The sequence below is a fragment of the Chelonia mydas genome, chromosome 6 (assembly GCF_015237465.2).
Source record: "Chelonia mydas isolate rCheMyd1 chromosome 6, rCheMyd1.pri.v2, whole genome shotgun sequence".
Lineage (NCBI taxonomy): Eukaryota > Metazoa > Chordata > Testudines > Cheloniidae > Chelonia > Chelonia mydas.
Genome location: NC_051246.2, coordinates 120,710,175 through 120,725,888, shown reverse-complemented (window position 1 = coordinate 120,725,888; position 15,714 = coordinate 120,710,175). Strand labels below are relative to the sequence as shown.

The following is a 15,714-nucleotide window of genomic DNA, read 5'->3' as shown; positions in this document are numbered from 1 at the left end:
CTGGGGGGCAGGTCTGAGCGCCTCTTCCCCCCGAGAGACTGGGGGGCAGGTCTGAGCCCCTCTTTCCCCCCCCCCGGAAAGAGACTGGGGGGCAGGTCTGAGCCCCTCTTTCCCCCCCCCCCCCCCGGAAAGAGACTGGGGGGCAGGTCTGAGCCCCTCTTCCCCCCCCGGAGAGAGACTGGGGGGCAGGTCTGAGCCCCTCTTCCCCCCCCCCGAGAGCCTGGGGGGCAGGTCTGAGCCCCTCTTCCCCCCCCGGAGAGAGACTGGGGGGCAGGTCTGAGCCCCTCTTCCCCCCCCCGGAGAGAGACGGTGGATGGAGCGACGGACAGGTCTGACCTCCACCCCGCCTCCCGCGCGCCACGGTAGAGAGAGAGGTGTAAGCCCCGCCCCCATCGGTATCACGTGACACCGTCTTTCCTCCGGTTTGCTGCTCCTCCGCGTGGGCGGGGAGATGGTTTCCTAGGCGACGGCAGAGGCTGGCGAACACAGAGTGCGCCGCGCTCAGCCCGCTCCGGCTCTGCCCACGCGGGGTCCTTGGAGGCCCAGGTACGTGACTGCCCCGGCCCCCTTCCCACCCCGCCTGGCCCCCCTTCCCACCCCTCACCCCAAAGCGGGTAACCCCCCCGCCTGGGTCCCCCTTCCCACCCTGCCTCACCCCAAAGCGGGTAACCCCGCCTGGGTCCCCCTTCCCACCCTGCCTCACCCCAAAGGGGGTAACCCCCCCGCCTGGGCCCCTTTCCACCCCTTGCCCCCAAGGGGGTAACCCCCCCGCCTGGGCCCCCTTCCCACCCCGCCTCACCCCAAAGTGGGTAACCCCCCCGCCTGGGCCCCTTCCCACCCCGCCTCACCCCAAAGCGGGTAACCGCCCTGCCTGGGTCCCCCTTCCCACCCCGCCTCACCCCAAAGCGGGTAACCCCCCCCACCTGGGCCCCATTCCACCCCTTGCCCCCAAAGCGGGTAACCCCCCGCCTAGCCCCCCTTCCGACCCCGCCTCACCCCAAAGCGGATAACCCCGCCTGGGCCACTTTCCACCCCTTGCCCCCAAAGGGGGTAACCCCCCCGCCTGGGCCCCCTTCCCACCCCGCCTCACCCCAAAGCGGATAACCCCTCCTGGGCCCCTTTCCACCCCTTGCCCCCAAAGGGGGTAACCCCCCCGCCTGGGCCCCCTTCCCACCCCGCCTCACCCCAAAGCGGGTAACCCCCCCCACCTGGGCCCCATTCCACCCCTTGCCCCCAAAGCGGGTAACCCCCCGCCTAGCCCCCCTTCCCACCCCTCCTCACTCCAAAGCGGGTAACCCCCCTGCCTGGGTCCCCCTTCCCACCCTGTCTCACCCCAAAGCGGATAACCCCTCCTGGGCCCCTTTCCACCCCTTGCCCCCAAAGGGGGTAACCCCCCCGCCTGGGCCCCCTTCCCACCCCGCCTCACCCCAAAGCGGGTAACCGCCCTGCCTGGGTCCCATTCCACCCCTTGCCCCCAAAGCGGGTAACCCCCTGCCTAGCCCCCCTTCCCACCCCTCCTCACTCCAAAGCGGGTAACCCCCCTGCCTGGGTCCCCCTTCCCACCCTGTCTCACCCCAAAGCGGATAACCCCTCCTGGGCCCCTTTCCACCCCTTGCCCCCAAAGGGGATAACCCCCCTGCCTGGGCCCCTTCCCACCCCGCCTCACCCCAAAGCGGGTAACCGCCCTGCCTGGGTCCCCCTTCCCACCCTGTCTCACCCCAAAGCGGATAACCCCTCCTGGGCCCCTTTCCACCCCTTGCCCCCAAAGGGGGTGTCCCCCCGTCTGGGCCCCCCTTCCCAGCCTTCTGCCCCCAAAGGGGGTGTCCCCCCTGCCTGGGTCCCCTTTCGCAGCCTTCTGCCCCAAAAAGGGGTTTCCCCCATCTGGGCCCCCCTTCTGCCCCAAAAGGGGTATCCCTGCTGGTGCCCCCCCTTTTCACTCCTCACCTCCCAAAGGGGGGTGTCCCCTGCCTGGGCCACCCCCTTCCCAGCCTTCTGCCCCCAAAGGGGGTATCCTTCTCCTGGGTCCCCCCTTCCCATCTCTCACCCCCAAAGGAGGTATCCCCTGCCTGGAACCCTTACCCCCTTTGCAGAGCCTGGGATCCCCTGCGTGGCACCCACCTTCCCAACACCCCTGACCTCCAAAGGAGGTATCCCACGCCTGGCACCCTTCTTCCCAATCCTCTCCCCCTCACCGCCAAAGGGTATCCCCTGCCCAGCCCCCCACACCTATCTACTCCCAGGAAGGGTTTCCAGCCCCTGCTGCCTATGTTGGCTTCAGATATTCCCCCACCCTCCCCCCGCAACTGAATTAAGCCCCCTCTCCACGAAATCCAAAACAGTAAAGGAGTGGGGATGCTTGCCTCTCCTCACTGTGGGAGGTTGCTGATGGAAGACTCAGTAGTCAGTGTTTTCCCCTCCGCATCAGTCCTGAGCGGATTACCAACTGACATTGTGCCAGCACAGGACATTGCCCTGCTAGAGGTGATGTTAGAGACTAAGTAAGTGGCATTTTTCCCTCGGTCTTAGTAGTACAGGAACAATGCCCCCAAAACTGCGCCAGGAGTTATGCTGTTGCTGGGTGTGTCATGTTTTGGATGAGTTTGAAAAAACTTTATTGATTCTGTGTAGTTCTTTAAGATCCCAGGAGTAGCAGGGTTATCTCTGGTTTCAGAGTAAGCTCATGCTCAAATAAATTGGTTAGTCTCTAGGGTTATCTCTGGGATTCTATCTATGTTCTAACTCTTTCAATTCCACCTACTTCAATTTTCCCAGCAGTTTCAACTGGATAAAATATTCTTCATTTCCTGCTTTAAACTGTTGGGTAGAGATACTTTGTGTTAAATAGTGCAGCAGCATTTCAAAGGTGAGTGGAATGATCTGTTTTGTGTAGTCTGTACATATTTAATAAAATAAAAATGTGTAAAGTGCTTTCAGATTCTTGGAGAAGAAACGTGCAATGTAAATTGCAATATTGTTTGTACAAATATCAAGCTGATAATGTTAAGGATTAGCTAATGTGACTGTATGTGATCACTTAAAAATGTGTGTAACAAAAAAGTGATCCATTCTCAGCAGGACAGCTCTGTTATGTTTTGATGTCTTCAGCATATTTTCATATCTGTGTATGGGTTCTTTACCTCTTAATTTGGGAATTTCCTTCTTGAGGAATAATGAATTTATCAAACATTGTGACTAATTTTGAGGTGCCTTTCCTTTGCTTTTATTAACAGCAAGAGCAACAAATTAAAAAGGCAGATACAACAGATATGTGCTTTAATGTAGCAAAACGGAAGGTCAAACATCTAGGAACAAAGAGTGCAGCCCATACCATAGTGCTCACACAACTGAACATGAGCTCCCAGTGTCGTACTGTGGGGAAAAAGGACTTTAATGTATAAACAGGGGAGTAGTGAGTAGGAATAGATAGGTAATTTTTATCTCTGAATACAGCATTGGTGAGACTGATACTGGAATACTGCATGTAGTTCTAGTGTCCATATTTTAAAAAGAATGTTGAAAAAATTGAGAGGGAGCAGAAAAGAGCCACTAAAATGATTTGGGGCTGCAGAAAATGGCTTACAGTGAGAAACTTAAATAATTCAATCTATTTACTTTATGAAAAAGAAGATTGAGAGGTGTAAGTACTTTCACAGGGAGAAAATACCGAGTAGTAAAGCTCTCTTTAAACTAGGTAAGAAAGGCATAACGAGTACCAATATCTGGAACTTAAAATCAGACAAATTCAAGGGCAAAATAAGGCACACATTTTTAATAGTGAGCGTGATTAACCATTGGAACAAACTATCTAGGGAAGTGATGGATTCTCCATTTCCTGATGTCTTCAAGTCAAACTGGATGCTTTCTGGAAGACATGTTTTAGTCAAACATGAGTTATCAGGTTCATTATAGGGGTAACTGGATAAAATTCTTTGGTCTGTGTTATACAAGAGGTCATATTAGATGATCAACCTTAAAATCTGTGGTCTCTTCTGACTTTAAACTCTATGAGTATAAATAAAAAAGTAATTATTCCAAACATTCAGGACATTGCTAATTTTCTTCCATTAACGTAACTGTGATCCTGTGAAAGACACGCCTGTTCTAACTGTATCTGTTTGGAACTGAGATTTTTTCCCCAAAACTTATTTGAAATTCTGTGGCTTTTAAATTATGTGGGTGGATACACAACAGATAATTATGTTGTCATTCTTTCAAGCAGATACTCTACTATGATTATTACTTTTAAATACTCAGAAAATGATCCAAAGTCATAACCAGAACACAGAGGAAATAATTAAAGAGCTGGTAAGTTTTTGTTTTCGTTATTTTTTTAACTCTCAAAATATCGGTCACTATTAATATTTTTTGCCAAAACTGTGTGGAAATATATACTTCTCTAATAATACCATCAGTGCAGGATTCTCACTCCTGGACTGTTCAGAGGGGAGTACATGGCATACAATGACAACAGGGGTCTGCAAAAGTCAAAAACCTTAAGAATGAGGGGAGGGCCACTAGTCACATGTTAAGAAGAAAAGTCCCAGGAGTGAGAATCTTGCAAGAGGACATCGTGAGAGAAGCAGAATTTCAAGGTAATTTTCCCTTCGTCCCTTTTTGTTGTGACGTATAGTGCAGAGATATTCAGATTTTTAAGGGGGGAGGGATAGCTCAGCTCATTGGCCTGCTAAACCCAGGGTTGTGAGTTCAATCCTTGAGGGTGCCCTTTAGGGATCTGGGGCAAAAATTGGGGATTGGTCCTGCTTTGAGCAGAGGGTTGGACTAGATGACCTCCTGAGGTCCCTTCCAACCCTGATATTCTATGAAATGTAATGGAAATAAGCTTTCGTAATGTAACTGAACAAAATAAACCCAGCAGCCTTTACTTTACAAGTTCTTAAAGCCTATCTTGCACCAGGTAAGTCAATGGAAGCTTTGCCGTTGACTCAGTTGGAAGTCGGATCAGGCCATTAGTGAAGTTAATGGGAGTTTTACTTGGTAGGTACTGAAGGAAGAGGCTCAATAGTATTTATTCTTTTTTGGAAAAGTCATGTTTTGCTATTTTGTCATGTTCAGAATTTTAATGAAATTTTATGTAATTTTTGTTTTCTGGACAGAGACTTGTATTTACTATGGCTACGCTGGTGGTGGCATGAAGGGTATGTGTAGCTACATGCTGCAGTGAATAGCAAGCTGCATCCATGCTGTGCTGTGTCCATGTGTCAGTGAAAGGCTTCCCCCTGCCTGAGTCTTTCCCAGCTGTGAAGAAGGGCTCCAGCTGGAGTATTTCTTTGTGGGGAAAGGCTGCAGCAGCAGGCAGGCAGCAGGACACTACTCTGCTAAAAACAGTAGTGTAGATGGGGAGGCATGTCTTGGGCAAGTAGAGAGCCATGTAGGGTATGTACTCATGTATATCCCCACATCCATCAGGCATGTCTCTACTTGTGTTACCCGCTCAAAATTCTCTGTTACTCACACACTCTAGGAGCACCCACCTTTACCCTGTTCCCAGGGCTCAGGCATAACCCTGTTAATTTAGGCACCCACTCTTACCCTTCTGTGGGCTCGTAATCTTACACTCTGTGGCTTTGCGGGGTCTTTTACTAGTGAACGAGCCTTACACAGTAATAGCCTACTTAATCTCTATTTCTTAACAATTACCAAAACAAAATGCACGCACTAAACATACAATGCTCACCACTCCCAATAAGGCAGATGAACTTTTCTTGATGGCCAATCAGGATCAGGTCATCTGGGGGACTCCTGCTTCTGCACGGTGTGGTTGGCAGGGTGTTGAGGTCTGTCAGCTCTGATTTTGTGGCTGTGTCCTGAAATTGGTTCCCAAGAACTTCCTTTTGGACCCCAGTTTTTATAGTGAAGCTTGAGTCATGCTTAGCTATACCTTAACCAATCATTTTACTGAAATATTACTAAACAATTCTCTAACCAATCATATGCCACCACCTTAATTGATTTACATCCAGCAAAATTAATTATGTAACAGACAGAAACAATCAAAGAACCAGACAAAGACCACACACATAAACAATAGAGAAGTGGGGACCATAAAGACAAAACAAGAAATGGGGATTTTACAGCCACAACTATTGATAAGTGATTGCTTGCTAGACAGAATGCTATCAAACTAAGTTTTCTTTAATCACCTTAAAATCTGTTTTTTTATTTGTTGATGGTGGGTACTATTAGGACAGGATTTCCTTCTTAACAGCGCGATATTACATTGTTTTAATGTTATTTAAATGGAATATGAGGATGTGATTTTCTGCTTCTTGGCTGCTGCTCTCTTAATATGGCTGCAGACAAAGGCCTTACAATATGGCTACAGGAAAAGGCCTTGTCCTTACACTTGCCTAACAAGTGCCTCCCTATCTATGCTGCTGTTTATATCCGTGGTAGGGGGGCTACCCAAGTATATACTTTACATGCAGCTGAAAGAAGCATGCAGTGTAGACGTACCCTATAGTTCATTTGAACCAAGTACTCCAGAACTGAAAAAATAGATTACTGATCCACTACACCATATATTCTTTTTATCATATAAATATGTGATAAATGGAAATGTATTTTGATGCTTTTTATAATTACATTAGGATACAATTGGATATTTTGTTAATGAAACAGAAGGTGCATTTTGAGGCTAGAGCTGAACTTTGTCATTGTGAACGAAAAACTAAACATAATATACCAGATGTGGCCAAAAACGTTACGGAGTTGCATACATATTTGAAGATGAGGGCAGGAGAGGTGGGACTTTTCAAGGGCACGAATGACAATTAAGCAGCCACCTCCAATTGACTTTCAGTGGGGGTTGGGCATTCTCCTCCAAAATGCATTGTTCATACCAGAGAAATAAAAAGAGCAATAATAGTCGTGTTTTATTTGCAGTGCACTTCTAATGGATTGTCTTATGAGAAAATTGATAAAGAGGGACCAGAAACGACTACACTGGAGATGTTTTTTTCAGGTTATCCCATGATAGCAGGCATGCCATTTTTCCCAAATTTGACAACTCTCACTCTCGTTGGACAAAGCATTCAGAAGATTTCAGATCTGGAGTATTGTCCATTACTCAAAAACCTATGGATTGCTGAATGTTGCTTAACGGTAAGTTAACTCTACGATTTTTCTTTTCAGGTAACTGATCAGATTCTGATTCCCTTACTCACACTGAATAGCACATTCCTGCCCTGGTAATCCCACTGATGTCAATCTGCCTACTCGAGGAATAAGGTACTACTCACTGTGAGTAAGGGGTTCAGGATCTGGCCATCTATTATCTGTAATCACACCAGTTAGATCAGAAAAGATTCTATTTTAGATGATCAAGTTACCTCTTTTGATAATTTTTATATTCTTGCATGGTGGAACCCCATTGTTGTGTTTCTAAAACAACTTTTTAAAATACTGACACTACAGAGTACAAATCATTTTTTAGGAAACTGATAAGAAAAATGTTTTCTTGAAAATTATATCGTTTTAAGAGAACCACTTCAACATTCATCAAGAAGTGCTCCATCAGCTACCACTTTTTCTTTGTGGGCCATATCCAAAGCCCACTGAAGTCAGTGGGAGTCTTTTCATTGATGTGGTGAGCATTGAATTAAGCCCTCTAAGACTGACTTGCCACGTTGCTCTCTAGTTTTCTGTATAGATATACTGTATGTTGACGAGCAGGATTTCTTTCTTCCTTGTTGTTCATTGAGAAGTAATACAACTTCTTCTAATGCAGAAAATTGATGGTCTGCAACACTGCACTAATTTGGAAAAGCTTTACCTGTACTACAATGAAATTTCTACAATTGAAAATCTGGAGACCCTAATGAAGCTGGAGATAATTTGGTTGAATAACAACCAAATTAAGGAGATACAGGTGAAAATGTGTTTTTTTTTCTCCTTTGATTTTCTCCTAGCTAATCCATTCTATTTATGCCACATGGATCCAATAGTATCTGAATACAATTTATAAACTAAGCTATCTTTTAAGACTATTAAACCACAAAAAGGTTTAACCACAGTCATAAAGAATTAGGGCTGAAACATCAAGAACTAATAGCATATGCTATGGTATGCTGCATATACATAACAAAATCACCCACTTTTCTGAGACCTCTGCATTTCCTGCGCACACCAAGGTGATTTCAGGAAGGGACTTGAGCTTTAAATCTGAGTTTTCTTGTTTTTGCAAGTTTTTGTCAGGACCTCAGAATTATGTCAGTGCTTTTTTGCTTTTTTTTTTTTTTTTTTTTTTTTTTTTTTCCAATTTAATTTCCATTTTAATGGGTTTTTAGTAAAAAAGGTAAAAACAAAAACAAAAAAATCCAATCACCTAAATCTGTCTCATGGAGGAAAAATAGGGGAACAAGCTGTCAGCCAGAGAGTTAAAGAGGCCCATTCAGCCAAATGACTATTTCAAACATCCCACAGAAAATGGTGATCCTATGGAGAAGAGGAGGAGGAAGACTGCTCTGGAGTCTTCAGTGATGTGGTGATTGATACAGGAAGCCTTCTGCTTCCTCAGCCCTCACAGAACTTCTTCCAGTTTAAAAAAAAAACAAAAAAACCCAAAGTTGGGAATCTGCCTGTTTCTCCTGACTTGGCTGCACTAGTGCTTGGTACTACCACTGCATGGGCTAAATAGCTCTGGGTGGCAGAAAATAATAGATCTCAAGACTCAGAATTGGAGAGCATAGGAGGAGGAGAACTCTTTTGCAGAGGCCTTTGCTGTCTGATCTTCTCTGTAGTTCCCTGAAATTAGATTTTGCACAGCTTGAAGAGTCACTAATCTGTTTTGCTGGATTGGACCCTTAGAGTTCTAGTTAGCAAAGGGCAGCCACTTTCAGTGTAATAAACTGATACTTTTTAATAGCTTCTGCCTTTTTTCACTTATAAGAACATTTGGCCTTGCCACTCAGTTTACAGCCCAAGGGCACTTGCAGCCTTTAGCACGTCCATGTGCCTTGTGGCCTTGCTATCACTTGGTAATATCAGAAGAATATTTTGCAGTTACCATTTCCTTTCCTCATGGTGTTGTGTCAAAGCAGCTCATATGCACAAGCTTTACAAAATAAATGGATGCCAGTCTACTGCTAATCTTTGGGATGGAGTGCTCATCACAGAGTAAGTGGGAGCTCTTGCAGTCAGAGTGTTGTAGAGGGAGCTGCGTAAAGGGAGGAAAAAGGCATAAACACAACCTTCTGCCAGAAGAGGACACACCTGCCTCTCTCCACTTCGGGGGAGACGAGAGGAATCTCAATCCCCATCTTCAAATGAATGTGAGAAACAGCAGAAGAGAGATTCTAGGCTAAGATGAAGGTTTAGAGAGAGAAGAAATTGACAAGGGCAGATTAAACCAGGAGTCTTGGAATTTGGATACTACATTCAGAGGGCTTCACAGGGAACAGAAATTCTGAGGTAGAGGAGTAAAGTGGCAGCACACCACACAACTCACTGGTGCTGTCTGATGCATGTAGAAGTACCCTGGGCATAGGAGATTGAGTGAGAAGTGGAAGGAAAACAGGTGTGAATCCTAGTGAGAGGAAGAATGGGGCTGATCTGGAGTCTGAGGCAACCCACTAGACTCCATTTAAACCCAATCCATTCATGCACATTAATAGAAAGAGGAAAGACTGATGGGAATGGATAGAAAATAGAATACTGGAGAGATTACAGTGGCAGAGGATAGGAGTAGGAAGTGATAAAATAGGGGATAAGATGATAAGGGGAGATTAGTGCTGTGGAAAATGAGAGAGAGAAAGTAGTGACTGAAGAGTTAGGGCTTAGGAAGAACAAAATGAAAGGAGACAGTACATTAACAACGTTATTATTTATTAGATGTGTCACAATAAATAATGCTGGCATCTCATCCCAGGACATTATGATTTCCATCACACAGAGAAATGATTGACATCACTACTGCATCCCACTGTGATGTCCCAAGGCTGAGATATGTCCTGAAGCCAAAAGTTAGTGAATGCCCAGGACATGGGATATTGTTCTGTTAGGTTTTTGATGAACAGTTGTGAAGCTAACGAGCTGCCAGACTGAGTTGATTTTTAATTTTAGTGTAAATTACAAAGCTTTCCAAAGTAATTCTTTTTGAGCAGCATTCATTGTCTATTTACATGCCAGAACAAAATGAAGCTTACAATGAAAGCTAATATTGTTGAATAAAAATGTGACTAGACCCTTACCAAATTACTCTTAAATTGGAATGATCTGCCTTCCGATTTTTAGTCTATAGGAACTTCATCATTTGCAATATTGTATTAGACTGAAGCTTTATCTTTTCAAATATTTACAGGGATTACACACTCTGCAGAATTTAAAGGAGCTCAATCTGGCTGGAAACTTAATACATAAAATTGGTAGGTGATATTTACTTGACGCCTGGCATTTCTGCATAGTAATTCTTGTTGCTGTGAAGTCTAATGTATATGGACTTGATTCTGCTCCCATTCAAATCCACAGAAAACACCTATCAACTTGAATGGTGCAGAATCAAGCCCTGTATGCCCATTGCCACTCCTACAGAAAGCAGTGGCAAAACTCTCCTGGCCTAATTCTCATTTACATTAAAGCCCTTTAACTTTGTTTTGGCTGTGTAAAAGAGCCGTAAAATGGATATCAATGGAATGTGCACCCACTTTAAGGCTCCTTTACACAGCCTGAGTTGGTTAGATGGGCTTCAGTGTACATGAAAATCACTCTTTATTGACTTAAGTGAGAGTAGAATCAGGCACTATATTTTTTTTTAAACAGCAACTAGTAAATCTGCTAATTTTTCTCAGATTCTTTTTTATGTTAGGTTTGGTTTTGCGTGGAAAAAGAAAAGGTTGCTCTGCGTAAGATCTATTCACTCGTGATAATGAATTATCTTGCGCAATTATATTTTGTGGTTAAAACTTTTATGTCTGATGAAAATGTGTACTTCACCAAGTATAGTAGGTGCAACCATATTCTCTTTAATTCTGTTTGTCCTTGTGTTTTATTTTAGGAACTTGCTTTGACCCCAATGAACAACTGGAAAGATTAAACCTCTCTGGTAACAGAATATGTTCCTTCAAGGTATGTTGAGGCTTCACATTTCATTTTTATGTTCTTTTAATTGTCACCTCAGTCTCAAGTAGCAATCAGGCTCTGGATTCTAGTTGATCAGTCCTGGTGGTTGGAGTGGTGGTCGAGGACAGGTACCAAGGGATGAAGCCGGATGTAGAGCTGAGAGCAGGCCAAGGGCAGTGCTGAAACTGGGGCCTGGGGACAAGCCCTGGGTCAGAATCCATAGACAAGCCAAATCCGGATCTTAGAGTCCAGAAGCAGGCCGAAGACTGATGCTGGGTTGGAGTCAATCTGAGGGTCAGGAGGAGGGTGCAGGGCTGGAGCAAGATTGAAACAGGGCCCAAACAAGGCTGAAGCAGGCTGGAACACGGCTTGGACTGGGACAGGATTGAGGGCAGGCTGGAAACCTAGAGCGTCTGTAACACTGCAAGGCAGCAGGAGGGTTCCTAGATGAGTGTTCCTAGATGACCATGGGATAGTGTTCCATGAAGGAGGAGTGCTGGGCAGAGACGGGCTCCACCTTACAAAGAGAGGGAAGAGCATCTTTGCGAGCAGGCTGGCTAACCTAGTGAGGAGGGCTTTAAACTAGGTTCACCAGGGGAAGGAGACCAAAGCCCTGAGGTAAGTGGGAAAGCGGGATACCGGGAGGAAGCACAGGCAGGAACGTCTATGAGGGGAGGGCTCCTGCCTCATACTGAGAATGAGGGGCGATCAGCAGGTTATCTCAAGTGCTTATACACAAATGCACAAAGCCTTGGAAACAAGCAGGGAGAACTGGAGGTCCTGGTGATGTCAAGGAATTATGGCATGATTGGAATAACAGAGACTTGGTGGGATAACTCACATGACTGGAGTACTGTCATGGATGGTTATAAACTGTTCAGGAAGGACAGACAGGGCAGAAAAGGTGGGGGAGTAGCACTGTATGTAAGGGAGCAGTATGACTGCTCAGAGCTCCGGTACGAAACTGCAGAAAAACCTGAGTGTCTCTGGATTAAGTTTAGAAGTGTGAGCAACAAGAGTGATGTAGTGGTGGGAGTCTGCTATAGACCACCGGACCAGGGGGAAGAGCCGGATGATGCTTTCTTCCGGCAACTTGCAGAAGCTACTAGATCGCACGCCCTGGTTCTCATGGGTGACTTTAATTTTCCTGATATCTGCTGGGAGAGCAATACAGCGGTGCATAGACAATCCAGGAAGTTTTTGGACAATGTAGAGGACAATTTCCTGGTGCAAGTGCTAGAGGAGCCAACTGGGGGGGAGCTTTTCTTGACCTGCTGCTCACAAACCGGGAAGAATTAGTGGGGGAAGCAAAAGTGGATGGGAATTTGGGAGGCAGTGACCATGAGTTGGTTGAGTTCAGGATCCTGACACAGGGAAGAAAGGTAAGCAGCAGGATACGGACCCTGGATTTCAGGAAAGCAGACTTCGACTCCCTCAGGGAACGGATGGGTAGTATCCCCTGGGGACTAACATGAAGGGGAAAGGAGTCCAGGAGAGCTGGCTGTATTTCAAGGAATCCCTGTTGAGGTTACAGGGACAAACCATCCCGATGAGTCGAAAGAATAGTAAATATGGCAGGCGACCAGCTTGGCTTAACGGTGAAATCCTAGCGGATCTTAAACATAAAAAAGAAGCTTACAAGAAGTGGAAGGTTGGACATATGACCAGGGAAGAATATAAAAATATTGCTCGGGCATGTAGGAATGAAATCAGGAGGGCCAAATAGCACCTGGAGCTGCAGCTAGCAAGAGATGTCAAGAGTAACAAGAAGGGTTTCTTCAGGTATGTTGGCAACAAGAAGAAAGCCAAGGAAAGTGTGGGCCCCTTACTGAATGAGGGAGGCAACCTAGTGGCAGAGGATGTGGACAAAGCTAATGTACTCAATGCTTTTTTTGCCTCTGTCTTCACTAACAAGGTCAGCTCCCAGACTGCTGCGCTGGGCATCACAGCATGGGGAGTAGATGGCCAGCCCTCTGTGGAGAAAGAGGTAGTTAGGGACTATTTAGAAAAGCTGGACGTGCACAAGTCCATGGGGCCGGACGCGTTGCATCCGAGAGTGCTAAAGGAATTGGCGGCTGTGATTGCAGAGCCATTGGCCATTATCTTTGAAAACTCGTGGCGAACGGGGGAAGTCCCAGATGACTGGAAAAAGGCTAATGTAGTGCCAATCTTTAAAAAAGGGAAGGAGGAGGATCCTGGGAACTACAGGCCAGTCAGCCTCACCTCAGTCCCCGGAAAAATCATGGAGCAGGTCCTCAAAGAATCAATCCTGAAGCACTTACATGAGAGGAAAGTGATCAGGAACAGTCAGCATGGATTCACCAAGGGAAGGTCATGCCTGACTAATCGCCTTCTATGATGAGATTACTGGTTCTGTGGATGAAGGGAAAGCAGTGGATGTATTGTTTCTTGACTTTAGCAAAGCTTTTGACACGGTCTCCCACAGTATTCTTGTCAGCAAGTTAAAGAAGTATGGGCTGGATGAATGCACTATAAGGTGGGTAGAAAGTTGGCTAGATTGTCAGGCTCAACGGGTAGTGATCAATGGCTCCATGTCTAGTTGGCAGCCGGTGTCAAGTGGAGTGCCCCAGGGGTCGGTCCTGGGGCCGGTTTTGTTCAATATCTTCATAAATGATCTGGAGGATGGTGTGGATTGCACTCTCAGCAAATTTGCGGATGATACTAAACTAGGAGGAGTGGTAGATACTCTGGAGGGCAGGGATAGGATACAGAGGGACCTAGACAAATTGGAGGATTGGGCCAAAAGAAATCTGATGAGGTTCAATAAGGATAAGTGCAGAGTCCTGCACTTAGGACGGAAGAACCCAATGCACCGCTACAGACTAGGGACCGAATGGCTAGGCAGCAGTTCTGCGGAAAAGGACCTAGGGGTGACAGTGGACGAGAAGCTGGATATGAGTCAGCAGTGTGCCCTTGTTGCCAAGAAGACCAATGGCATTTTGGGATGTATAAGTAGGGGCATAGCGAGCAGATCGAGGGACGTGATCATCCCCCTCTATTCGACATTGGTGAGGCCTCATCTGGAGTACTGTGTCTAGTTTTGGGGCCCACACTACAAGAAGGATGTGGATAAATTGGAGAGAGTCTAGTGATGGGCAACAAAAATGATTAGGGGTCTGGAACACATGAGTTCTGAGGAGAGGCTGAGGGAACTGGGATTGTTTAGCCTGCAGAAGAGAAGAATGAGGGGGGATTTGATAGCTGCTTTCAACCACCTGAGAGGTGGTTCCAGAGAGGATGGTTCTAGACTATTCTCAGTGGTAGAAGAGGACAGGACAAGGAGTAATGGTCTCAAGTTGCAGCGGGGGAGGTTTAGGTTGGATATTAGGAAAAACTTTTTCACCAGGAGGGTGGTGAAACACTGGAATGTGTTACCTAGGGAGGTGGTAGAATCTCCTTCCTTAGAAGTTTTTAAGGTCAGGCTTGACAAAGCCCTGGCTGGGATGATTTAATTGGGGATTGGTCCTGCTTTGAGCAGGGGGTTGGACTAGATGACCTCCTGAGGTCCCTTCCAACCCTGATATTCTATGATTCTATGCACAAACTAACTTGCAGCTCTGACGGTGAGAGTGAAATTCCTGTGCCTGAGGGGGTTCATCTGACCTGGGCCCTGCCCAGCCTCAGAATGCTTGAGGGATGAGTCATTGTACCCCCTGAAGCTCTGAGGAACTGGCTGGGGATAAGGAAACTGAGAGTGGGGGTCAGACTCTGAAGGGAAAGAGATTGTGACTAGGAAAAAGCCTGGAGTGGGAGGAAACTGGAATGAGAAGCCTAGGTGGAGAATAAGACTAATAGGTGAGGAGAACGGGACTGGAACAAGGAGCTAGGGATGGGGAAGAGACAGGATTGGGACAGGGACATGTAATAGTTCTCAGAGGGCCAGGTAGTCTAGTGGGTAGTGCACCCAGTTTCCAGTCTCAGCTCCCGGTAGGAAGAGCTTTCAGTTCAGTTCTAAAACCTTGTATGTAGCTTATTCTCACCTCAGGGTTTCAGTGTCTTTATGCTATCCTCACGACAGGGTGGGGTGCAGTGGAAATTAGGCTTATGCCCCCTGCAACAAAGAGCAGTTGGTAGGGGAGCCCAGACCCTCCCACTCCACCAGGCTCCAATAAGGGCCCTATGAGAGACAACAGTGTCAGGTACTCTGGCGTGCACCCAAAGCTGCCTCCCTGGGTCACTTCCTACCATCCGTCTCCCCCAGTGTCTCCAAGTCCAATATAAGATAGCGAAAGAAAAGACAACTAAACCTTCAGCTCCAACTGGGCTGAGCAGGCAGTCTTCTGTCTCTCAGGGAGGCTTTTTTGGCACTGTTGTTCAGAAGCCCTTAGGGTAGGTCTGACTTCCTCCCTGTTCTGAGCTGAGTTGCTCGCTTTTAAGCTTCCTCTCCATCTTGAGATAGCAGTTCCAAGTATGACCTCAGACATGTCTGTTTGCAGGAGAATGAGCTTTGAGAAATCTGAGTGGAATAGCACTGGTTCCTGGATCAGCTGGTCTTGTAGTGTTCTAAATATTTTGTCATAGTTTTTGGTCCAATGGACCCTTTTGGGTGCAGGTCTTTGAGCAAGTTTGTCAAAGGGGCAGCAATGGTAGTGAAGTTTGGAATGAATCGCTGACAGT

The 15,714-nt window shown here is 46.5% G+C and overlaps 1 protein-coding gene across 6 annotated transcripts in view; it reads left to right on the top strand.

The window, feature by feature from the left end:
• The first annotated feature begins 444 nt into the window (after positions 1–444).
• The window catches only part of LRRC9 (leucine rich repeat containing 9), an 86,169-nt gene continuing 70,899 nt past the window's right edge, over positions 445–15,714 (top strand). For 4 of the 6 annotated variants that reach the window (XM_043548931.1, XM_043548930.1, XM_043548927.1 and 1 more), the window contains exons 1-7: positions 445–546; positions 2,773–2,863; positions 4,220–4,305; positions 6,904–7,122; positions 7,748–7,888; positions 10,319–10,382; positions 11,012–11,082. In XM_043548931.1, coding sequence (XP_043404866.1) covers positions 4,258–4,305; positions 6,904–7,122; positions 7,748–7,888; positions 10,319–10,382; positions 11,012–11,082 — 543 coding nt within the window. In that variant the 5' untranslated portion in view covers positions 445–546; positions 2,773–2,863; positions 4,220–4,257. Of the gene's footprint in view, positions 547–2,722; positions 2,864–4,216; positions 4,306–6,903; positions 7,123–7,747; positions 7,889–10,318; positions 10,383–11,011; positions 11,083–15,714 lie in introns of those variants that run through there. The other 2 variants (XM_037901163.2, XM_043548928.1) reach the window with 2 other exon arrangements.